This window comes from Schistocerca cancellata, chromosome 5, assembly GCF_023864275.1.
Source record: "Schistocerca cancellata isolate TAMUIC-IGC-003103 chromosome 5, iqSchCanc2.1, whole genome shotgun sequence".
NCBI lineage: Eukaryota > Metazoa > Arthropoda > Insecta > Orthoptera > Acrididae > Schistocerca > Schistocerca cancellata.
In genome coordinates this window covers 275,833,240-275,858,947 of record NC_064630.1, presented here as the reverse complement: position 1 = coordinate 275,858,947, position 25,708 = coordinate 275,833,240, and the positions used below count along the sequence as shown (strand labels likewise).

Genomic DNA, 25,708 nt, shown 5'->3' with positions numbered 1-25,708 from the left:
GTTCAGCCACTGTTACTACAAGATTACTAGCAGTTGCAGAATGGTCTTGTTGGAATTTCACTACTAAGATGTTAGAAGATTAAGAATATTCCAAAACATTTCAGGAGGTGAAAAGTGGAAGAAAAATCAGGAGTCATCAATGTCAAAAGAGTAAGAAGTATAAGACTGTACCCTCAAATTAAGAGCTGCAGACTGACTGTTATCAAACTGAACAACAAAGGACACAACATGCAGAGCAGGATGGTTGCTTTTAGAGACAGCCTGTATATGAATAAGGCAAGAGTTTAACAGGATAATAGCTTCCTACAGCACAAGAGAGTGAACATGCTAAAAGATGCAAAGGAAAGGAAGAAGATAAAAGTAAACAAACACCTGTCTCACATTGTATAAGAGAAGAAGAAGAAAGCCGAGATATTCCTTATGTGCTTCAACATTCAGAAAAGTGACAGCTAAGTTTGATTTCATTTATAGTCTAAAAAAAAGTCTGTAGAATGAAAATAAGTATCTGAACAGGTTATATTTATTTCATATGTATTTTACCAGGAGTGTCCAGAGACAGACTCAGGCCAAAGGAAATAAGCTGGAGGGCATCATATCTAAGGAAAATGGAGGTGGTTGATCTCGCAAGCTGCAGGAAAGGGGTAAAGAGCAGACACAGTTCATCAAGAAGGATACAATTAACTATAAATGCAAATCTTCTCTTTACTCTAGAAATAAAGTTATGTTGTAATATCTTCTGTCAAAGTTATTTAAAAAAAAAAAAAAAGGCATGACAGATACAATGCTTCTTGAATTAAAAAATGGTCACTGGGCTGCTCTCTTTCAAAGCATACAAAGGTAATCTACAAATGTTGCAACTTGGACTTTGGAAATCCTGATACTGATAGCAGCTCAGCTTCTGCTGTTTTGTTGTGAGTTAGCCAGCTCAAGACTTGGAATTAGAAAATAACCAAGAACAGATTGTAGATTGCCCAAAATAAGGGCAAAACGATTTTTCAGTTTTTTTTTTTTTTTTAAATGAAAATTAAAACAACACTGTGGCAGTTTGTTTTGGATGTCAGCAGCATCACCCCTTACCCAAATTGTCTACTGGAGAAATATTTCACTCCAAACAGGTCTGGTTGTATAATTGTAAGATCTTCCAATACTCACAAAAGAAAGCACACAAAGGAGTTAACTACACATGGCTTGAGACTGACTCAGGATGGGGGCAAGTGGAATTGTATCGGCTGTGAGAGACTACGTAAATTCTTTAGTGCAAGATCTATTGCAAGAAGGCACAGAAAATCTTAGTCTCAATTTATTTTCTGATTCTTGCTGGCACCAAAACAAAAATTCCACAATGATGGCAATGCATATGAGTTGCACTGAAAGCTCAAAGACATTTAAAGGAATTCAGTATTATTTCCCAATAAATGGGCATAGCTATTTGCCTCCTGAAAGGGATTTTTGGCCTTACTGAAAAAGAATTAAGAAAACACAAAACAATCATCCTGCCCACAGAATATTATTACATTTTGGGGAAGTTTGTGGAGATTACAGTTTGGGGCAAAGACTGGCATAGTTACTATACGAAATCAATCTCCAACCATGTAATAAAAGGTCTCTGAGGCAAGAATACTGCATTATGTAAGAAGACCTAAGACTAGGACACAATGACTTTTTCAAAAACTTATTTTGCTTCACTGAAGTTATTGAGGTGCTGAAACCTGGAAAGAGAAGCACTTCAATAATATTTGAAGCTCCTCAACTTCCATCAATAAAACACGTAAGTAAAAATAAAGCTAATTATGTGAAGTCTTATGTCTTATTTCAAAAATTATTCAGAGGAAAGTAAAGAGTTTTATTCAAAAATTGTAAAAGGGAATGCTAATGATATCGAAGAGAAAAATTCTCTATCATGAGGAACCTTTACATCAAAAAGAACTGTGTTTCACTATTGTTTTCAATTTTGCATAGCATTAAATCTAAACATTGTTAAAATCTCTACTATTGCTTTAGCTGTCTTTTAAACGTATGACTAAGAGTACCATAATAGGTTTAAAAGGCGAGACACAGATTCTGTTAATGTGGAAACTTCTGCTTATGTGTTCACTTATATGAAAAATATAAATTTACTAATATGTTGCTAACTTCTTACCCTGATATTATATACAAAATGTGACTTACAAAAGAGACCACTGAATTTAAATGCTTAGAATGTATATTTGCAACACCTTGCTTAATAAAATAAGGAAGAAACACACATGAGGAAGTGGATATGCTGAGTTTTGTAAAAGATGAGAATTTGTAATTTCTTCATCTGTCTGCTCATAGTGCTAACCTTTGGATAAAAGAACGTGGAGGTCAGCACATGTTGAAATGGGTTCGTTAAGCCAACATCAAATCTAATCTCAATTAATCGTAATGAATGAGACAGGGAGCATGAGTGCACAGAGAGGTCACATCAAAACTTACTAAAATACCAAGCTCATTCAAACGCAATTCCTCTAATCAATGTAAGAAATCTGCTGAGTCCTTAATATGATGCACACACTGACCTACTAGTGGACTCAACAGAGCAGCAAAGTGTTTTGCTAAATAGTACGTTGGAGATCAATGTTACTGACAAAAGGCCTATGATGAACTCCTTCCTTGTGGATCTTTAGAAGGCCATATAATCTTTGGGGAGTGGGGAGGGGGGGGGGTGGTTGGCACAGTAAGAACTGAGACTCTTGATAGTCTCCTGCAACCAGCAACTTCTCTTTAGGAAGTTGTTAGTCTTTCTCCCAATACTTTTTGTCAGGACAGCACTGATCTATGATTTATAACATGCTGAATCAGATAGTAAACATTGCATCTTTTGAACATAACCTTGCTTGTCCAATAAAACTGTAGCATCACCTTTTTCTGTGGGTAAGATAACAATTTCCTGAGCTGCTCTTAGTGAATGTAAAGCAGCCCTCTTGGCTTTTGCTGTATTCTCTTGACTGAATGTGTTCTTTCCTATGTTCCTTGGCAGCATCAGGAGGTAGTTTAAAAACGGCCTGTCTGTCAAACTTATAAAATCAACAACTGCTCAATACTTGGGAGGCACAGGGGGGGGGGGGGGGGGGGGGGGGGCTGTGTTGGTACAAGATCACAAGATGTGAGCTTTTCCAAGCATGGGCAAAGGTGTGTCATTGAATGCTTTTTCTGCGACACTGATCACTGAACGTCAAGAGACAAATTATATTATTAAACACCAAGTCAAGGAAAAATTCAAACTTTACAGATTGTTGGTCAGTTACAGAATGAAGTTCCCAGTCAGATTGTGACCAGGAAGCCTTTTCCAACGAATTCCAAGAAAATGCTGGTAGTTTTGCAGTTATCATTAAATGAAGCCACAATGATCCCTTGTAAACAAAATGCAACTGTCAGCAAATATAATGGATTCTTTCAGGCACAAGAGCTAACCCAGCATGCTGCTTGATGCAATTAGCGGCAGGAGAATATGATGCACAACGTTGGTGAATGGAACAACATTATGAGCTCAGTGCAAAAAAAAAAAAAAAAAAAAAAAAAAAAAAACGCATATTGCAATCTTACTCTGGCGTAGTTTTTCCAACCCCCACAAGTAATGATACATTTCCTCAACGCAGAAGTAAACAATGTGAAACTTGAGTTTCTTCTGGCATATAATATGTTCAAATAAATTATGGGAATGATGTGAAACCTGTACTGTATTGCTTCGCTGTGTCATATGTGGATGACATGGCGTGCACTATTGTATCCCAATCTCTCTGCTCCAATTAAGCAAAGCCAATATCAACAATGGATACACATTTCCCATTTCAACCGGGCACTACTCTGATCACTACATGAAAACCATATCACCAGGACTGCAGAAGCAAAGCAGCTGTCTCACATATGGACCATGGATGCCCAGGAGAAATACCGAGAGCACTATAATGCCAAGTACCAGACAGTGACATACAGCCTGGAGGACTGGTTTGGATTTTTATGTCTGTGCAGAAAGTGGAACTATCAGAAAAGTTACTACAGTGCTACTTCAGGCCACTTAGTTTCATTATTTGTTGGATGTCACATATTTAGTTAACTACACTCCTGGAAATTGAAATAAGAACACCGTGAATTCATTGTCCCAGGAAGGGGAAACTTTATTGACACATTCCTGGGGTCAGATACATCACATGATCACACTGACAGAACCACAGGCACATAGACACAGGCAACAGACCATGCACAATGTCGGCACTAGTACAGTGTATATCCACCTTTCGCAGCAATGCAGGCTGCTATTCTCCCATGGAGATGATCGTAGAGATGCTGGATGTAGTCCTGTGGAACGGCTTGCCATGCCATTTCCACCTGGCGCCTCAGTTGGACCAGCTTTCGTGCTGGACATGCAGACCGCGTGAGACGACGCTTCATCCAGTCCCAAACATGCTCAATGGGGGACAGATCCGGAGATCTTGCTGGCCAGGGTAGTTGACTTACACCTTCTAGTGCACGTTGGGTGGCACGGGATACATGCGGACGTGCATTGTCCTGTTGGAACAGCAAGTTCCCTTGCCGGTCTAGGAATGGTAGAACGATGGGTTCGATGACGGTTTGGATGTACCGTGCACTATTCAGTGTCCCCTCGACGATCACCAGTGGTGTACGGCCAGTGTAGGAGATCGCTCCCCACACCATGATGCCGGGTGTTGGCCCTGTGTGCCTCAGTCGTATGCAGTCCTGATTGTGGCGCTCACCTGCACGGCGCCAAACACGCATACGACCATCATTGGCACCAAGGCAGAAGCGACTCTCATCGCTGAAGACGACACGTCTCCATTCGTTCCTCCATTCACGCCTGTTGCGACACCACTGGAGGCGGGCTGCACGATGTTGGGGCGTGAGCGGAAGACGGCCTAACGGTGTGCGGGACCGTAGCCCAGCTTCATGGAGACGGTTGCGAATGGTCCTCGCCGATACCCCAGGAGCAACAGTGTCCCTAATTTGCTGGGAAGTGGCGGTGCGGTCCCCTACGGCACTGCGTAGGATCCTACGGTCTTGGCGTGCATCCATGCGTCGCTGCGGTCCGGTCCCAGGTCGACGGGCACGTGCACCTTCCGCCGACCACTGGCGACATCGATGTACTGTGGAGACCTCACGCCCCACGTGTTGAGCAATTCGGCGGTACGTCCACCCGGCCTCCCGCATGCCCACTATACGCCCTCGCTCAAAGTCCGTCAACTGTACATACGGTTCACGTCCATGCTGTCGCGGCATGCTACCAGTGTTAAAGACTGCGATGGAGCTCCGTATGCCACGGCAAACTGGCTGACACTGACGGCGGCGGTGCACAAATTCTGTGCAGCTAGCGCCATTCGACAGCCAACACCGCGGTTCCTGGTGTGTCCGCTGTGCCGTGCGTGTGATCATTGCTTGTACAGCCCTCTCGCAGTGTCCGGAGCAAGTATGGTGGGTCTGACACACCGGTGTCAATGTGTTCTTTTTTCCATTTCCAGGAGTGTATTATTATTCTCCATCAAGAAGACAAAGGCATGGAGACATTGTCACTGTTCTCTGTACGGAGCTCTACTACAGTTCTGAGGCACCGATCAACAATGGGAAGTTAGAGGAAGCTGAAGACCCACTGGAAAATTGTGAAGCTTAGACAGGGACATCCTACCTTCAATGCTCCTCATAGTGAAGAGGATGTAACAAGGAGCCACCACACAGAGGACCTGTGGCAACATCTAGATCCACGATGCTGCAGCTGGATCCAATAACAACTTCTGAAACAGCAGGGCACTGCTTCTCTAGGAGGGGAACAATGCAGTGAGCTGTGGTACACGCAGTGTGGCAAAGTGGTTAACATCACTGGCTGGCGTGCTACATGTCGCCACTTCAAACCCAGCAATCAGCAATTATTTTCGTTAGTATTTACCTTTTATGTTAGGTTCTTGAGGCATCTTATGTTTGTATATTCTGGAATATCCAAAGTTAGTATAGACACCAGCATTCTGGAATATTCAATATTTTTATAAATAACTCCATTCCCCAGTGAAGAGTTCACATCTGTTCTGGCTGTACATTGGTATTTGTAATATATGAGCTTACAGAGATGAGTGCTGTATTTCATTGCCAGCCCTACTTCTGGAATTGGATGTGAGTGTGGTTATGATATGACAGTATTATCTTGGCCACCAGAACCTATACCAAGGTATTATAATCAATTACAGGTCAGTCCCTGTCCAATTCCACATACATGATGATGTACTGTAAGAAAAATGCCATGTATACATAGTATGTATATGTGAGAGGCAGAGTGATTAGGAGTGAGGATAATGTCAGTCATCAGCAGGGTTCTTTCTCATAATAATGCTATCATTTAACCCAGTGCCACCTTTAACATATAGGCAAACTATGCAGTTACCAAGGACCAAGGACATATTTTGAGTGAAAATAGCAAAAATTTTGACAAAATGGGTTTCTGGCTATTTTTATTGGTTTTCGCTTCTTTACAAGCAAATATAAAGACATTAGGAAACACAGGAGTGCTTCACAATTGCTAATTATATATGGGAACTGGATATATTAGGTTGATGCATAAGTTCTTAACAGTTTTCCGTAAGTTTAATAAACACAACAGATACACATAACTGAGACTTCAGTCATCAATAATATATTATCCCTCATTATTTACAACAGTCTACAAATGCTAGGTAACTTTTCAATTCTGCAACTGTAGAAATCACATGGTTTTGTAGTAAAAAACTGGTCAATCCATGTCCAGAGCACATTTTCATCCAGAAAAGAAGCTCCATGATAGTTATTTGGTAGAGAGCAGAACAAGTGAAGACCTGAGAGTGCAAGGTCAGGTTAATAACATGGGTGTGGAATGATTTCCCAATCCAACTCCTGTATAGTGTTTTTTATCAGTCTTGCAGAATGTGGGCGGGTGTTGTTGTGGAGTAGCATCACTTCATGCAGTCTTCCTGGTCGTTGTCCTTGGATTGCAACTGCAAGACATCTCAGTTGACAATAAATGTCAGCAGTAAGGGTTACACTTCAGGGAAGCGATTCGTAGTACATTGCTGTTCCACCAGATACATAACATTATTTTTGGTGGATGCACAGAGGTCTTTGGATGGGGAGTTGCTTTGTTTGGGCTCAACCATTCCTTTTTTCTTTCTTTCTTTTTTTTACCAATATTAGCATAAAACACTACTTCTCATTACCAGTACCAATACAGGATAGGAATGGTCAGTGTTGTTCATTAGCCAATTGATGACGAGCATGCAGAGATGCACATATGGCCACCTGCTAATGTTTGTGACTTTTGCTTAGATCAAGCAGTACCTATACATCTAATTTTTGAATATTCCCCATTGCATATAAATGTCACACAATATCGAATGAACAGAGTTCATCACACTGCCAGTTTTTGAGTACATTGATCATTGTGGATTTTTGCATTTAAATGATCTTCATCAAAGCCTTGTCTTCCTGAACATGGAGAGTCTCTACTATTAAAACAATCCTCCTTAAAATGAGAAAACTATTTTCTTGCTATGCCCTGTCCAAAGGAATTATCCTCATACATGGAGCAAATGTTTCTGGCTGCATCAGCTGTCACCACCCCACTACTGAACTCAAAAGAAGAATAAGTTGGAAATATTCCAATTTCTCCATTTGGAACTCCATTTTCTGGTGTCCACAGCTCCTCTCATTATCACCAAATGACAAAACGACAATATGTGAACTCAAAAAGCAGCAGTGAACTACAAATAAAAAATGACAATAAATAAATGAATCACTAACAACCAGCATGAGAACAGGCAAAACAAAAATGTTACGAACTTATGCACCAACCTAATACTGTAGATCCTAACCAGGGGTAGCACTGGGATTTGAATCAGAATGCAAACTTCAGCTCCTTGTTGCAACTTCACCCACGTTGTAGGTATGGAACTTGAAATTATAATGAATCACTGAGAATGTGAATGAAAATGGCTTATTTGTTTTCATTTTTGGTTTTTATTGCTTCTACGGTAATTTTCTTTTTAATATTGTATGCAACACAATTACAAAACTTCAGAATATGCAACTTTATATATTCTGGATACTGTGTGATAAAAATATGAACTGATTTTCTGAACTACCAGTTAACAATAAAGAAATGTACAACTGACCATGTAATAAACACTCTTAGCATAAATCAGTTCCAATGTAACAATGTCCACTTTGAGTCTTCTTCATTGTTACTGCAAACAAAACCTTGATTTGCTTAAATCGAATGGGTATGCTGGTTGGGATCCCTGGTGCACAGGATAAGAGAAAGGTCTCTCCAGTTTATAGATCTGTGAGAATTGTAGCTTCAGTGACATTATTTAGCAGTTTTAATCTGCCTACGGGTAGCATCACAAAATTTCAAACGATTCAAATTGCATAGCAGTCTTCTAATCATAAGCCAATAAGCCATAAATACAGCTTTCTTAATATACAAATTTTATGTTTTTCTTAATATGCAGATTTTCTGTTAAAACTGACTGTGAAGAAGAAAACAAAACAGCACATTGTTGTGTGTACAATTTTTGTTTAAAATTATGTACATATAGACACAGTACAAACGGGAGAAAGCATGTGTCTAACAGTTTAAATGCTCTGCTACTGTAGTTCAATTAAATGCCCTGCTACTGTAGTTCAAACTTACTGCGAGAAAGAAAACAAAATCACACTTTTTTCACAGCACAGCATTTTCTTTCTCATTGTTTGTTTCAACACAGCACCTGTTTATCATTTTCTTTTTTTAGAAAAAAAGAAAGAAAGAAAGAAAAAAAGTGTAGCTTCTGTCCATACAAATGTTTTGACCATAAAAAATCCCAGAACTCAATAATGATTGTTGACAACAGTCTATTGAAGGCGAAGTGGTATAATTATACCTCTGGACTTCTCTGTGAGATATTTGTGCAAGGCTGAACACACTCTTTGCTACTTGAGGGGGGTGGGGGGCGGGGTGGGGGGTGGGGGGGGGGGGGGAAAGGAAGCAGAAAAAAAGAAATCCTATTTGCGCACATGGCTGAGACAAATATTAGTTTAGGGTGGCACCTGATCACACTGCCAAAGAGCAACAAACGGAGCTTTTGAGGTTTAAAATAATGCTGTTACTGTTTAGGCTAATCATATTTCACAACTAAATAAAATATCGATATTGGGAAAATCTCAAATAAGAAGACCTCTTGAATTGCATATGTTACCTGCAAATTAAGATCATTCATGGAAGTGCATGCAACTTTACTAAAAAACTGAGCTCCCATTGGACACACATTCTTTTCTGACATAAAAGTCCACAACACACCACGGACCATAAAGACACAAACTACACGAACTGCTAAGAGTTATTTAGTGCACTCTTGTTGTTGTTGTTGTTGTTGTTGTGGTGGTCTTCAGTTGGAAGATTTCTTTGATCCAGCTCTCGATGTTAGTCATTCTTTGCAAGTCACTGCATCTCTGTTTAACTATTGTAACATCCACTTGGACCTACTTACTGTAGCCAATCCTTGTTCTCACTCCACAATTTTTTATTCCATACACTTCCTTCCATTAGCAAATTAACTATTCATTGATGCCTCAGGATATGCCCCATCAACCAGTTTCTTCTTTTAGTCAAGCCGTACCACAAATCCCCTCCCCCTTTTCTGGATACAATTCAGCACCTATTCATTGGTTATATGATCTATCCATCTTCAGCATTCTTCTGTAGCACTATATTGCAAAATGTCTTCTCCCTTCTTTTTTTTACCGTTAATCATCCACTTTTCACTTCATGTAAAGCTACACTCTGGACAAATGCTTTCAGAAAATACTTGCTAACATTATTTATATTTGATGTTAACATATTTCTCTTTTTTAGAATAACTTTCCTCATTATTTCAAGTCTACAGTTCATACCCTCTTTACTTCTGACAATGTCAAGTTATTTTGTTTTTCAAATAGAAAAACTTATGTCCTCCTTTAGGAGCCTAATTCCCTAATCTAATTCCCTCAGCATCACCTCTTTTTTACTCTGACTATATTCCATTAATTAGTTTTACTTTTGAGGATATTCATCTTAGGACCTATTTCAAATAACAGCCATTCCACACAAGTGATCTTCCAACAATATTTCATCCACAGACTTCGTGTCCAATTCAGGCATAGACATTAGCCACTGATGTGACTGCTGAACTTTGACAGGGGAATTGAGGGTCACTCAATATTGTTATTTATTATTTTGACCCCAATTATTCAAATACTTTATTAAATTGATGTTAATCTTTAAAATAGTCAAATCTCATGGAGTTAGTTACCAAATCACCTTGTGGCGCACTGTAACTGCAAAAATTTAAAAAACATCGCAACAAAATTTAGATTTCAATTCGTATAGGGTGGACACAAATTGACTACTTGCTCAAGATATCTAAAAACTTTAAACATGGACTAATTAGATCATCCAATTGTCCTGGGGTGGATGTCACCCACTGCAAGACCCACATGCAGACATTCTCCAAGCTGATGGAGACACGCTGCGAGTGCAGAAGAACACAAGATCCAGGCCACATGCACGTATGGGTTGGGTTGTTTTGGAGGAGGAGACCAGACAGCGAGGTCATCGATCTCATCAGATCAGGAAAGGAGGGGGAAGGAAGTCAGCTGTGCCCTTTCAAAGGAACCATCTTGGCATTTGTCTGGAGCAATTTAGGGAAATCACGGAAAAGCTAAATCAGGATGGCCAGACATGGGATTGAACCATCATCCTCCCGAATGCGAGTCCAGTGTGCTAGCCACTGCACTACCTTGTTCGGTCCATGCTCATATACGCTCTACTGAAACACTCTTGCGCAACATAGGACTTAATCAAGGCAAATAACAAGGCCACAAGAGTTGCTACATTCTGGAAATGCTGACCGGACAGAGAACTGGATAAAGTACTGATTTAATTCACCATCCCACACTTTTAATGTGAACTGTAACATTTTCCACAATCAATTTGGTGAACAGCATGTTGAAACTTAGGTAATACATTTCACAATGAACAAACACACTGTATTAAACTAAGTACTGTCACACAATGCTGAAAGGTGGCACACACTTTAGCAGTTATATGCAAAAATATTTTCAAAATTTATCAAAATAGCAACTACATTTACAATCCATACAAGATTTGATAGATGAAAATACACAAATTGTGCTTCCTTTACCTGTTATGACGATGACCATCTTTCCCTGTTAGTATCTGTGCAGTTTTTGTAGGAAACTTCTTGGCTGCATTTAATACAGCCTCTGCTAATGCCCAGCTGCCGTTCATATCCAAACCCATGCTTACTCGCATAGCTGTATCTGGTAAGCCACGGACTATCTGTCGTAATCGACGTCTCGTTTCAGCACGCACTTGAGCAAGACGGCCATCACGTCCCCCTAGTCCAGTTGCTGCTTGCTCAACACTCACTGAAAACCAGTGCCGTTGAAAAACTGCCCTATCTTCCTCATCTTCAATTTCACTTCCTTCACTATCTGTTGCTTCTACACCTGTAAGTTAATCAAAACCAACTGTTCACAATACTAAAAAGTGTGAAACAATCCAATTACGCCACCTACAAAAAGCTAAAATAATCCTTAACAAAAAAGGGCACTAATTGGGGGGACAAACAAGTTATCTTTCAGTGTTTTGCCAGCTGAGCACGCAGCAAAGGCTTTAAAACAAATAAGATAATTTAATGCTGACACAATAATTAGCAGCAACTAACTGTACATAATCTAGAGTCATTCCATGTGAAGTTGTCCAATTTTGGAAACCATTCCCACCTGATCACCTCAGATTCTGTTCCTATTTGGTCTGCAGCTGCCTATACATGTTACAGATAATGCTGTGAATTCTTAGCCCTCAATGTTCAATACTGGGTCTTTAGCAGCGCCTCATGTCAAGGTTGTCAAAATTTAGTGACAGCAATGAAAAGATTTTAATTATTTTTGAGGTGATGGCTCTTTTAATGAATAATCACACTAGATCTATGATATTTTAATTCAGCAGTTTGGACAATATAATGTGTACCAGTTTTAAGAGCTTTTATGTAGTATTCACTGCCCCAGTGACATCCAAATACATCAAGAATTTTACTGTAACAAAAAAATGTCATGCTAACTGTTGTGACTCGCCAATCTTTCAAAGTGCCACCGCGCAGTTACGCGTGTCCACTACATGCGGCGCTGTCTGCCAGCCACGCAGCAGCAGCAGCAGCACCTAAGCGGCCAGCCAGCCAGCGGCCGCTAGACTTGGATTCAGTTATGATTTGACTGTTAAAGTGTACACACGTCATACTCTGTTTACTTGATCTGTGACTTTCATGTATTGTGTCTTCCTTGAAATATTTTTGTTCAACATTAAGTTATAACAATTGGCGACGAGGTAGTGATTTTTCTTTTCCATCATTGACCCACATGTTTCCATGGCTACTTTAGAGCAACAATTGCAAGGTCTCATAGAACAGCAAATGCTTCTCACAAAAGCGATTTGTGATTTCGTCGAGGCATCAAATGCGGGGCGTCTCTCATCGTTGTCTCTACCTACTTTTCCCCTTACGACGAGACGGCGGAACACTGGTCTGATTACAAAAAATGTCTTCGACAGCACTCCTTGGCATTTCATGTCGTGGACAAACAAACATGCAAGTCTCCGTTCCTTTCATGTATTTCACCTCAAATGTATTGGTTGTTGTCACTATTGGCTCCTTTGAAAGATCCTGCGTCTTTGTCCTTTGCTGAAATGTACTCACTTCTGTCCCTCTATTTTTAAAAGCAAATGCATGTGGTAGCCTCTCATGTTGCCTTTTATCGTTGTCAAAAACAACTGAATCAATCCTATCACGCTTGGGCTGCTGAACTTCACGGTCTCAGTAGAGAATGTCAATTTGTTACTGAAGTTCACAAAGAATCCTATGCCGATTCCATGGTACAAGATGCTGTTATCCGATCGGCGCCCGACAAAGAAGTTAGTCAACGTGCCCTTCAGTTGGCAAATCCGACTCTAGATGAAGTCCTATCCATTGCTCAGTCTTTTGAAATTTCTCGCGCCGCTGGAGCGCAAATAGAGGCATGAGGCAAAGTCGCGGAAATACAACCTCTGTGCGATGTTGACGAAGCGTGTGGCATGTCCCCGCCGGCCGTCGTGGCCGCAGTACGCTCCCAAGCGCAGCCTCGGCCTAACCGTAAACAAACCTCTAAGAAACTGCAGCAAAACCCACGGCAACTTCCTTCATGTCCGCGGTGTTTTACGAAACATTCACGAGAAGATTGTCCACAACGTTGGGCCGTGTGCCACAAATGCAAAAACAAAAGGGTCATGTGTCATCCATTTGCAAATCCGACTGCATACATGATGTTCATGAACATGACACTGATTCTGATTCTGTGTTGTCTGTCAATTGTACTTCTTCCCTTTCAGATAAGTTATTCCTCACTGTCCAAATACTTGGTCGAGATGTTCGCATGCAGGTGGATACTGGTTCTGCTGCTGATGATGCGCTTCTCCAATTTCTGGCTTCTTACCATTTCACCCCCATGGACAACCACAGCTCAGCTGAGCTCTTATATGACTGACAGCCCCGCACGCTACTTCATCTTCTGCAGCCTTCCACTTCATGGCCGCGGGTGCCTTCGCTTGGCCGGTTCACCGCCAACGACCTTGTTTGGGTATGGGGTTATGGCAGGTGGCCAAAATGGACTCCTGGCCGCATCTTACGACACCGTGGCCGACGCCTTTATGAAATCCAACGGACATGGGTGTCGCAGTGCATCATTTGGACCAGCTTCGGTCTCGTGTGCCGGCAATGCCTGTTCCGGATGCCACTACACCACCTTCGGCTCTACCTGACACTCGGGATACTGGAATCTCTCATTACTCACAACGCAGTCCTCTCACCATCATATCGGTGCCAACACAAGAACTGACACCACCAGGAGGCGTGCCCATGCAGGAACCAGATGACCATCATCTGTCGGAGCAACTCTTTCTCCTACGGATGTGGACACGTCGCCCATGTCTCCTGTTATAACAACCGGACTTGCCGGAACGAGCAGATTGATGCATGGGGCCCCAGCAGATTCGACCCCCATGTCTCCTGTCATCTCGACCCATTATCATCGGGGACACTTCCGTCCATATGGGAAGCCTCCTCCTAGACTTTACGGCCAGTCAAACAACACCTATGGACATTAGCAATCTACAGGCCGCCTCCATCAAGACTTGTGCAAAAAATTCAAAGGGGGGAAAAGTGTTGTGACTCGCCGATCTTTCAAAGTGCTGCTGCGCAGTTCCGCACGTCCTCTACATGCAGCGCTGTCTGTCAGCCATGCAACAGCAGCGCCGCCTAAGCGACCAGCCAGCCAGCGCCCGCTAGACTTGGACTCAGTTATGATTTGACTGTTAAAGTGTACACACATCTTACTCTGTTTACTTGATCTGTGACTTTCATGTATTGCGTCTTCCTTGAAATATATTTGTTCAACTTGAAGTTATTACACTAACCTCTGCTTCTGACTGTTTGTTATTTATCAGTTTCTTTGTGATACCTGCAAAATTTAGCTTTCAGTAGAGGTCAGTTCTTAAGATAATTTGAGGGAAATTTTACTTCAGAAAATATTTCCTTCATATTTAGACAATTTTGAAGTCTTATATCTCAGAAAGTCCATCTCTAATGCAATTTGTTCAACACCCATCTTAATTTCAATTTGGTATATTTTCAAATATGCCCAAAAATTACACAACAAAGAACCAGAATTGTTTATTGCCCTAAGTAGAGTGCTGTTTCATAACCGCAAAATTTATTTTGATGACAAGAGAAATCCTGTTACAGGGCGTAAACGATAACTGTTTACAATGCAGCATGGTGGCATATGCTAAGGTGCATCCATACTGCACAAGATTTTCAATGTCCTCAATGTCCTCTCGCCCTCTTATGCCACCTTTCCTTCCCTGTGAGGGTAACGACAGGGGGGGGGGGCTTTTGAACAGATTATGCAGAACTAATTATCTTCCCAATCTGATCTAAACATAATACGAGCATAGCTGTCTTCTTCAAGAAAAAGGCCAGAGAAGGAAAACATTTTAACTGTTATTTTTATATTGTTAAAATTCACCAAACAGTAAAGTAAAATTTACACAAATGATAATTTGAAATTTTTGTAAGTGCAAGAAGAAGGCGTTTTTAATACTCATGGACTATTTTAGCCAAATGGGCAGTATGTCAAGTGACTTTTATAAGTCAATTTGAGATTGTTTTTTAGATGGACAGACCACAGGTCTCTATATAAAATTGTATGCATAATATGGGAATGACAACCACTCAATTACAGCGGACTGAAGTGTGGCAATTAGAAACACACAACAGAAAACAGTATTCACAGTAGCTTTGGGGCTCTCAACCTTTATCTAGCACATGCACACACGCTATTTGGGGAGCAAAATAACTGATGACGGTCGAAGTAGAGAGGATATAAAATGTAGACTGGCAATGGCAAGGAAAGCGTTTCTCAAGAAGAGGAATTTGTTAACATCGAGTATAGATTTAAGTGTCAGGAAGTCGTTTCTGAAAGTATTTATATGGAGTGTAGCCATGTATGGAAGTGAAACATCGACGATAACTAGTTTGGACAAGAAGAGAATAGAAGCTTTCGAAATGTGGTGCTACAGAAGAATGCTGAAGATAAGGTGGGTAGATCACGTAACTAATGAGGAGGTATTGAATAGGATTGGGGAGAAGAGAAGTTTGTGGCACAACTTGACTAGAAGAAGGGATCGGTTGGTAGGACATGTTTTGAGGCATCAAGGGATCACAAATTTAGCATTGGAGGGCAGTGTGGAGGGTAAAAATCGTAGAGGGAGACCAAGAGATGAATTCACTAAGCAGATTCAGAAGGATGTAGGTTGCAGTAGATACTGGGAGATGAAGAAGCTTGCACAGGATAGAGTAGCATGGAGAGCTGCATCAAACCAGTCTCAGGACTGAAGACCACAACAACAACAACCCAGAACCCGAGGTGAGGCTAGACTTTATCAGGCAGACTGTTGAGGACTGCACTGGATGAGATTTGAAAACATGAGATCTTTAAGGTGAAAGGTACGGTAATATGCAAAACAGGTATTAATGCCAAAACATTGTGCATGAGTTAAGAAGAGCAGAAATAAGAGCATTGTATGTGATAGAGATGGGAAATGGGGGAGGGGGAATAGACAGGTCAGAAAATGAAAGATATATAATACTAGAAGGAAGTGAATGAAGGAATAGTTACCGTGAAGAAATTAATGTAAATTAAGGATAGGTGGGTGACAAGAACCAAGAACATGTTGTGACGCCAGTTCTGCCAAGTTCTGAGAAACTGGTGTCTGGGAAGGAGGGGATAGGGAGCGGAAGAATCCATATGGCACATGTGGTGAAACAGGCACTGAGTTTATCACTGTCATGATGTAGGGCATGCTCTATAACAGGATATTGTGTGTTCACTAGTATACACCCTACGCCAATGTCATTCATTCTTACAATTTGACGAGAGTCACGTCAATGTAAAAGGCTGAACAGTATGTTTAGTGTGTTTACTCTCTTTGATAGTATATATTTTGCCAGTTACAAGGCTGCTACAGATGGTGGTAGGAGGTTGCATACAGCAAGTCTTAAAGTAGGGATGGACACTGGGGTAGGTGCCATAGGGTACGGAAATTGGTGCAGAAGCAGCATAGGATCTGAAAAGGGCCCTGTGGAGATTGGGAGGGCGACAAAAAGCTATTCTAAGAGTGGTGGGCAAAATGTCTGACAGAATGTCACGTTTTGAGGAAGTCAGGACCTTGTCAAAGTAGCTGATTAATACATTCAAGACCAGAATAATATTGAGTGACAAGAGGTGTACTCTTAAGTTGTTTTCTGGAGGGATAAGCACTACCAGGATTGGATGCGAGGCCCAGGAAATCTGCTTTTGAAATAGGCTGGTGGGGTAATTACGTCCAGTAAAGGGTGAGGTGAGAATGGTGGTGTATTGCTGTGACGAGTCTCCATATGAGCAAATACATTTACCTTGAATCCCAAGGCTGTATGGGAGGGAACATTTGAAATGGAAATGACGACAATTGTCAAAATGTAAATACTGTTGTTTATTAGTACTTTTAATTTGAACAGAAGTGTGTAGCTGATTTTTGGTGAGGATGAGGTCAACTTCAAAGAAAGTGGCATGGGATTCGGAACAAAACAATGTGTGCTGCTGAACATTTCCTCAGTGCCAATTTGATTCCAAACCTATGATCTCTCTCCTGTTCACCTTAATCAGCATTATACTTTCCAACAACTACTTTACCATTGAGGGACAGATATACATACAGACCAGGGGCACAGCCATGAGAACCAGTATAGTTCTTTCCTATATCAACCTTTTATGGGCTGCTTGGAGAGGACTTTCCTGGAACCCATATGCTTTCAGTCCCTGGTTTGGTTTGGATATAATGATGATCTCTTTGCCATATGGACTCATACTAAGACTGACCTATTATAATTCTTGGAATCTCTAACTAGATTGACCACAGTAAATAAAATTACATTAAATTTCACATGGTCCTATTTAGAATCCTATGCCACTTTCCTTAATGTTGACCTCATTCTCACCAAAGATCAGCTACACACTCCTGTTCACATTAAATCTACTGACAAACAACAGTACTTACATTTTGACAGTTGCCATCCTTTCCATTCCAAACATTCTTTCACACACGGTCTTGGTATTTGAAGCAAACATATTTGTTCAGATGCAAAGTCTTTACAGCAATACACCACAACTCTCACCTCAGCCTTCACTGAAAGTAATTACCCCATCAATATAGTTCAAAAGTAGATTTCCCAGGCCATCACATCCAATCCTGGCAGTGTTGATCCCTACAAAAACAACTTGGGAGACCTCTTGTCTCTCAATATCCTAGTCTTTATCAATCAGCTGCTTTGACAAATCTATGACTTCCTCAAAACATTCCAATCTGTCTGGCATTTGTCCACCACACCTTAAACAGCTTTTCGTTGCCCTCTTGATCCCCGCAATATCCTTGTCAGCCCCTATGGTGCCTCTGCACCCATTTCCCTACCCTACAGCTCCTACTTTGTGACCAAGTCCACTGTAGGACTTGCTTTATGCACCCTCCTACCACCAACTACAGCAGCCCTGTAACTGGCAAAACATATACTATCAAAGGAAGTAAAGACTGTTCAGCCTCTTACATTGGCATAACTGCCACGAAGTTATCAGTTAGGATCCTGGCAATACACAGTATCCTGTTGCAGAGCATGCCCTACATCATGACAGTCGTAACCTCAGCACCTGTTTCACCACACGTATCATTTGGATCCCCCCATGAACCATGGACCTTGCCGTTGGTGGGGAGGCTTGCGTGCCTCAGCGATACAGATGGCCGTACCGTAGATGTGACCACAACGGAGGGGTATCTGTTGAGAGGCCAGACAAACGTGTGGTTCCTGAAGAGGGGCAGCAGCCTTTTCAGAAGTTGTAGGGGCAACAGTCTGGATGATTGACTGATCTGGCCCTGTAACAATAACCAAAACGGCCTTGCTGTGCTGGTACTGCGAACGGCTGAAAGCAAGGGGAAACTACAGCCGTAATCTTTCCCGAGGGCATACAGCTTTACTGTATGTTTAAATGATGATGGCGTCCTCTTGGGTAAAATATTCCGGAGGTAAAATAGCTACTACAAACAGCATAGTGAACGCATTATTGTGGCCAAGATAGACACGAAGCCCACGCCTACTACAGTAGTACAAGTTTATATGCCAACTAGCTCTGCAGATGATGAAGAAATTGATGAAATGTATGATGAGATAAAAGAAATTATTCAGGTAGTGAAGGGAGACGAAAATTTAATAGTCATGGGTGACTGGAATTCGAGAGTAGGAAAAGGGAGAGAAAGAAACGTAGTAGGTGAATATGGATTGGGGGTAAGAAATGAAAGAGGAAGCCGTCTGGTAGAATTTTGCACAGAGCATAACTTAATCATAGCTAACACTTGGTTCAAGAATCATAAAAGAAGGTTGTATAGATGGAAGAATCCTGGAGATACTAAAAGGTATCAGATAGATTATATAATGGTAAGACAGAGATTTAGGAACCAAGGTTTTACATTGTACGACATTTCCAGGGGCAGATGTGGACTCTGACCACAATCTGTTGGTTATGAACTGTAGATTAAAACTGAAGAAACTGCAAAAAGGTGGGAATTTAAGGAGATGGGACCTGGATAAACTGACTAAACCAGAGGTTGTACAGAGTTTCAGGGAGAGCATAAGGGAACAATTGACAGCAATGGGGGAAAGAAGTACAGTAGAAGAAGAATGGGTAGCTCTGAGGGATGAAGTAGTCGAGTGCTAGTAGAACTCCTTGGGTAAAAGAAGAAATATTGAATTTAATTGATGAAAGGAGAAAATATAAAAATGCAGTAAATGAAGCCGGCAAAAAGGAATACAAACGTCTCAAAAATGAGATGACAGGAAGTGGAAAATGGCTAAGCAGGGATGGCTAGAGGACAAATGTGAGGATATAGAGGCTTATATCACTAGGGGTAAGATAGATACTGCCTACAGGAAAATTAAAGAGCTTTGGAGAAAAGAGAACCACTTGTATGAACATCAAGAGCTCGGATGGAAACCCAGTTCTAAGCAAAGAAGGGAAAGCAGAAAGGTGGAAGGAGTATGGGTCTATACAAGGGCGATGTACTTGAGGACAATATTATAGAAATGGAAGAGAATGTAGATGAAGATGAAATGGGAGATACGATACTGCGTGAAGAGTTTGACAGAGCACTGAAAGACCTAAGTCAAAACAAGGCCCCGGGAGTAGACAACATTCCATTAGAACTACTGACGGCCTTGGGAGAGCCAGTCCTGACAAAACTCTACCATCTGATGAGCAAAATGTACGAGACAGGCGAAATACCCTCAGACTTCAAGAAGAATATAATAATTCCAATCCCAAAGAAAGCAGGTGTTGACAGATGTGAAAATTACCAAACTATCAGTTTAATAAGTCACAGCTGCGAAATACTAACACGAATTCTTTACAGACTAATGGAAAAACTGGTAGAAGCCGACCTCAGAGAAGATCAGTTTGGATTCCGTAGAAATATTGGAACACATGAGGCAATACTGACCTTATGACTAATCTTAGAAGAAAGATTAAGAAAAGGCAAACCTACATTTCTAGCATTTGTAGACTTAGAGAAAGCTTTTGACAATGTTGACTGAAATACTCTCTTTCAAATTCTAAAGGTGGCAAGGGTAAAATACAGGGAGCAAAAGGCTATTTACAATCTGTACAGAAACCAAATGGCAGTTACAAGAGTCGAGGGGCATGAAAGGGACGCAGTGGTTGGGAAGGTAGTGAGACAGGGTTGTAGCCTCTCCCCAATGTTATTCAACCTGTATATTGAGCAAGCAGCAAAGGAAACAAAAGAAAAACTCGGAGTAGGTTTTAAAATCCAGGGAGAAGAAATAAAGACTTTGAGGTTCGCCGATGACATTGTAATTCTGTCAGAGACAGCAAAGGACTTGGAAGAGCAGTTTAACGGAATGGACAGTGTCTTGAAAGGAGAATATAAGATGAACATCAACAAAAGCAAAACAAGGATAATGGAATGTAGTCGAATTATGTCGGGCAATGCTGATGGAATTAGATTAGGAAATGAGACACTTAAAGTACTAAAGGAGTTTTGCTATTTGGGGAGCAAAATAACTGATGATGGTCGAAGTAGAGAGGATACAAAATGTAGACTGGCAATGGCAAGGAAAGCGTTTCTGAAGAAGAGAAATTTGTTAACACCGAATATAGATTTAAGTGTCAGGAAGTCGTTTCTGAAAGTATTTGTATGGAGTGTAGCCATGTATGGAAGTGAAACATGGACGATAAATAGTTTGGACAGGAAGAGAATAGAAGCTTTCGAAATGTGGTGCTACAGAAGAATGCTGAAGATAAGATGGGTAGATCACACAACTAATGAGGAGGTATTGAATGGAATTGGGAAGAAGAGGAGTTTGCGGCACAACTTGACTAGAAGAAGGGACCGGTTGGTAGGACATGTTCTGAGGCATCAAGGGATCACAAATTTAGCATTGGAGGGCAGCGTGGCGGGTAAAAATCATAGAGGGAGACCAAGAGATGAATACACTAAACAGATTCAGAAGGATGTAGGTTGCAGTAGGTACTGGGAGATGAAGAAACTTGCAAAGGATAGGGTAACATGGAGAGCTGCATCAAACCAGTCTCAGGACTGAAGACGACATCAACAACATCATTTGGATCCCCCCCCCCCCAGACACCTATTTCTCAGAATTCTGCAGGTGGAAACCGCCATTACATGACCTTGGTTCTTGTCACTCATCTGGCCTTAATTTATGTTAATTTCTCCAACAACTACTTTACCTACATCCTACATTCCCGTAACCTTCCTGGCCTCAAACTTTGTTAGTCATTGTCCTCGCCCACCCAGCCCCTTCTCTGTTCCCATTCCAGCACTACACAGCCCTCATTCCACCATCGCATCCAGTCTTTTTCCTTTTCGATATTCCAACCCCCCACCCCACCCCCTCACTGCCCTCCGTCTGACCTCCCGACTCTACACAGCTGCCCTACCCTCTTTCCAGCTCGTCCCTGTGGGCTCCCCAACAGTATGTCATTGTCTGCCACCCCTACCCTACTGTCCCCCCTCCTCACCCAATCGCCACTCCCATCATGCACTGGTGCTGCTGCTGCTGGCAGTGTGGCCTCAGTTGCCTGGGACTGCAGTCACGTGTGTGTGTTTATGAGAGGGAGAAAGAGAGAGAGAGAGAGAGAGAGAGAGAGAGAGAGAGAGAGAGAGAGAGAGAGAGTTGCACTTACATGAGTGTGTATGCGTGCATCTGTGGTCTAATTTTGATGGAGGCCTCTCTGGCCAAAAGCTATCTGCGGCTCAGCATCTCTGCTGTATGGTATGGTGAGCAGCAACTTTCGTTTTCATAATATTGAATATTGTTACATTCCATCCTGGATTTTCCATTGTCTGATTTCTTTAGTGTCAGCATTTCTTCACCGTAATTATTCCTTTCTTCCCTCTCTTTTAGTATTCCAAGTCTTTCATTTCCTGACTTGTCAATTTTTCCCTGCCCCCTCCCCCACCCCTTCCATCTCTATCACACACAATGCACTTAGCTTTATGCTCTACTTAACTTGTGCATAATGTTTCAGCAGTAATCCCTGTTTTGCATATTACTGTAACTTCTACCTTTAAGCTCTCAGGTTTTCAAATCTCCCAACATTCTGTTTGGTAAGTCTCCCCTGACTTGGGGTACTTCTAAATTCTCCCCATTTCCTAAACCTGACCAGCTCTTTTCCTTCATCCCTCTTCATTCCCCTTCAACCCTTCTGTTGGCAAAAGGAGCCCTAGCTCTGAAAGCTTGCGAATTTAAATACCTTTATGTGTGTATTCTCTTGCCACCGCTTGGTGAGTAGTTTTTACCTATCCAATTGCATTATATTTTCAAAGACTGATTATTTTCATTGAAGTTAGAATTTGGATTTCTTTTGAACACCTCAAGGCAACAGGCATTTGACAGTTCCTCCAATTCCTCCACATGCAGATTTACCCAGGCATTTACCAAAGAGGTTGCATTCTGCTTTTATACCAAAAACTTGGTGACACTGTCACAAAATTTTGTAATCAGTAGCCCATCCATCACTAAGGTATAAAATTTTCAACAAATTCACTCACTGTCTGTCTCAAGAAGCTGTTTTGTCACAAAAAACATGAACAGCTACTGTGTCATGCCTTCAGCTATCACTTATATTGTGGATGCTCTTACACTTAAACACAAACTCAATTAAACAAATGAATTAATGTGGGATGCACAGTGACTTAACTGTATCCCCAATGTAAAACCTGTACAGAATCCCGTACAACAAATGAATAATTTTCTGCAAAATTTAACACAAGTTTTCCTTCAGCAGGCTTCAGGTTTTCTTTCATTTTAAAGATACTGTGTCTAGTTTTTCAGAAGGAAATGATGTATTATCAGGTCAGATGTTTCAGTGAGCAACTCCAGTAAGAAGGACGCAACAGGCATTTCTTTTATTTCAAGTGATGGGCAATCTGTTGGCAACCACTGTTTGTATTCGACATCTTCTGGATTAACATCTTTACACACAACAGTAAAGTATGACTCCACTGCAGTTTTCCCTTGACAACTTTTGCACTGACGAAGCATGCAATCTTTTGATTCAGTGTTGCATACAACGAAGCCCATCAAAATTTTTACTTTTTTTTTCTTTGTGGCACGAGCACACACAAAGTGCATCCTGGAGAACTTTATTGCGACATTCCAGTCAGGTATGAGGTCACAGAATTTGGAAAACATAATTTTACAGTCAAACTTATTTAGATAATCAAGTGTTTTTGGTGACCAGATAGCTAAACATATGAACCTTACAATCAGTGCAAAGTCATATAGCTGCTGATTGGACAGATTGCTCCCCCCCCCCCCCCCCCCCCCCCCGTCTCTAAACAAATGACACACTGTAGGTGCTCTTACAATACAAGAATGAAGAGAACAACAATATAATTTAATTTCAGTAAACAATAATTGGCAAACAGATAAAAACTTACAATGCTGGGACCATGTGAAAGTTGCTAGTACTCTTGTCTTAGAGAAGCAAATTTGAAGTACTTCTTTTCATACAGATACCTGAAGCTGTACTGAATAAAACAGCTAATAGTACAGAGAAGCAAATTGTTAATGCAACAACATAAAGAGTCTATTCATGGAAAGTGGTACACTCATTCTTTGAAAAGAAGTAAAAAAAGTGTTAGTTGTTTGCATTTGAACACATCTGAAAACACAATGTAGCAAAGTGAAGATCATACAGAGAAAATATGCTGTTTGCAATGAATTGACTTCCAAATTGTAGAAAAAGCAAGAAAAAATTTCTGGGGCAAAATTTTCCTCCTATTCTCTCAAGAACTATACATTCCTAAAAGCTAAATTTTGCAGGTCCTACAAGGAAACTAATGGAGTACAAACACCCAAAAGCATACCATTTTACTACTATTACTTTGGGATGGAATTCTGCCCAAACTGAATGTTTCTTGTTATGATCAAATTTCTTGACGAGACTGAGTACACCTGGTGCGATAAATGTTAACGATGTGTACACACATACTATCCAAACTAATAAACTAATGAATCAAGTCTCAGAGATATAGCTTAACTATTCACGGAAAGACACAGCTTCAGATGTGATGAAGTGCTTATTGCAAAATTTTGACAGACTTGACCAATGGGTCAACTACTGCATACTGAGAGCTAACATTCTGTGGAACTATCTATAACAAGAACATACAAAATTTGAACAGAATCTGATATAGTAAAGTGGGGATCAATAGACTTCTTGGTATGGTATGAGTTTATGTGCGTTATGGGATGAGCTAATATGAATTGGAAAATTACTTTATTCAGCAAAGGTGCCATAGTTCAATGCTTTATTTTACTCAGTTGATGATTGTTATTACACTATGTAGGGTACTGTGAACCTACACTATCACTGTCATGAGTCTAGTGTCAGCATACTTCAGTTAACTTCTTATGAAGAATTGTTAAAGGTCACTAATGTACTCAAGATAGATTTAGAGCACTTTTACTTTTGCCCAAACAAAGTTAAGTGAAATTCAATTCTGGCACCGACAGGAAAGGTAGACAGGAGTAGAAAAGAGATAATAATTAATATGTTTACATGCAGCCAACATCTGCAATAATGATGTACAATGTGACTCTTCAAGCTTTCCCAGAAGATGTGTTGTAAATAGTCTTCACGGGTTTGCGGCCGGATCACATTGTGCAAATTCCACAATATTTCCTTGGAGCAAATGTCCAACATCTTCAGGTGGTTCAACCTTTCTGGTGGCTAGGTACGACTGGTCGTACCTAGCAAGGTCGAACCACCTGAAGATGTCTGGCAGCTGCTCCAAGGAAATACAGGGTTATTACAAATGACAAGCGATTTCACAGCTCTACAATAACTTTATTATTTGAGATATTGTCACAATGCTTTGCACACACATACAAAAACTCAAAAAGTTTTTTTTTAGGAATTCACAAATGTTCGATATGTGCCCCTTTAGTGATTCGGCAGACATCAAGCCGATAATCAAGTTCCTCCCACACTCGGCGCAGCATGTCCCCATCAATGAGTTCGAAAGAATCGTTGATGCGAGTTCGCAGTTCTGGCACATTTCTTGGTAGAGGAGGTTTAAACACTGAATCTTTCACATAACCCCACAGAAAGAAATCGCATGGGGTTAAGTCGGGAGAGCGTGGACGCCATGACATGAAGTGCTGATCATGATCTCCACCATGACCGATCCATCGGTTTTCCAATCTCCTGTTTAAGAAATGCCTTTTCCGTAAGATTTCCCAAACCGTCGGCTGTGGTACGTTTAGCTCCCTGCTTGCTTTATTCGTCGACTTCCGCGGGCTACGCGTGAAACTTGCCCGCACGGGTTCAACCGTTTCTTCGCTCACTGCAGGCCGACCCATTGATTTCCCCTTACAGAGGCATCCAGAAGCTTTAAACCGCGCATACCATCGTCGAATGGAGTTAGCAGTTGGTGGATCTTTGTTGAACTTCGTCTTGA

The 25,708-nt window shown here is 41.1% G+C and overlaps 1 protein-coding gene across 2 annotated transcripts in view; it reads right to left on the bottom strand.

The window, feature by feature from the left end:
* The window catches only part of LOC126187659 (INO80 complex subunit D-like), a 158,209-nt gene that overhangs the window by 76,210 nt on the left and 56,291 nt on the right, over positions 1-25,708 (bottom strand). For both annotated transcript variants that reach the window (XM_049928875.1, XM_049928876.1), the window contains one exon: positions 11,214-11,541. In XM_049928875.1, the coding sequence (XP_049784832.1) occupies positions 11,214-11,541 (328 nt within the window). The remainder of the gene's footprint in view (positions 1-11,213; positions 11,542-25,708) is intronic.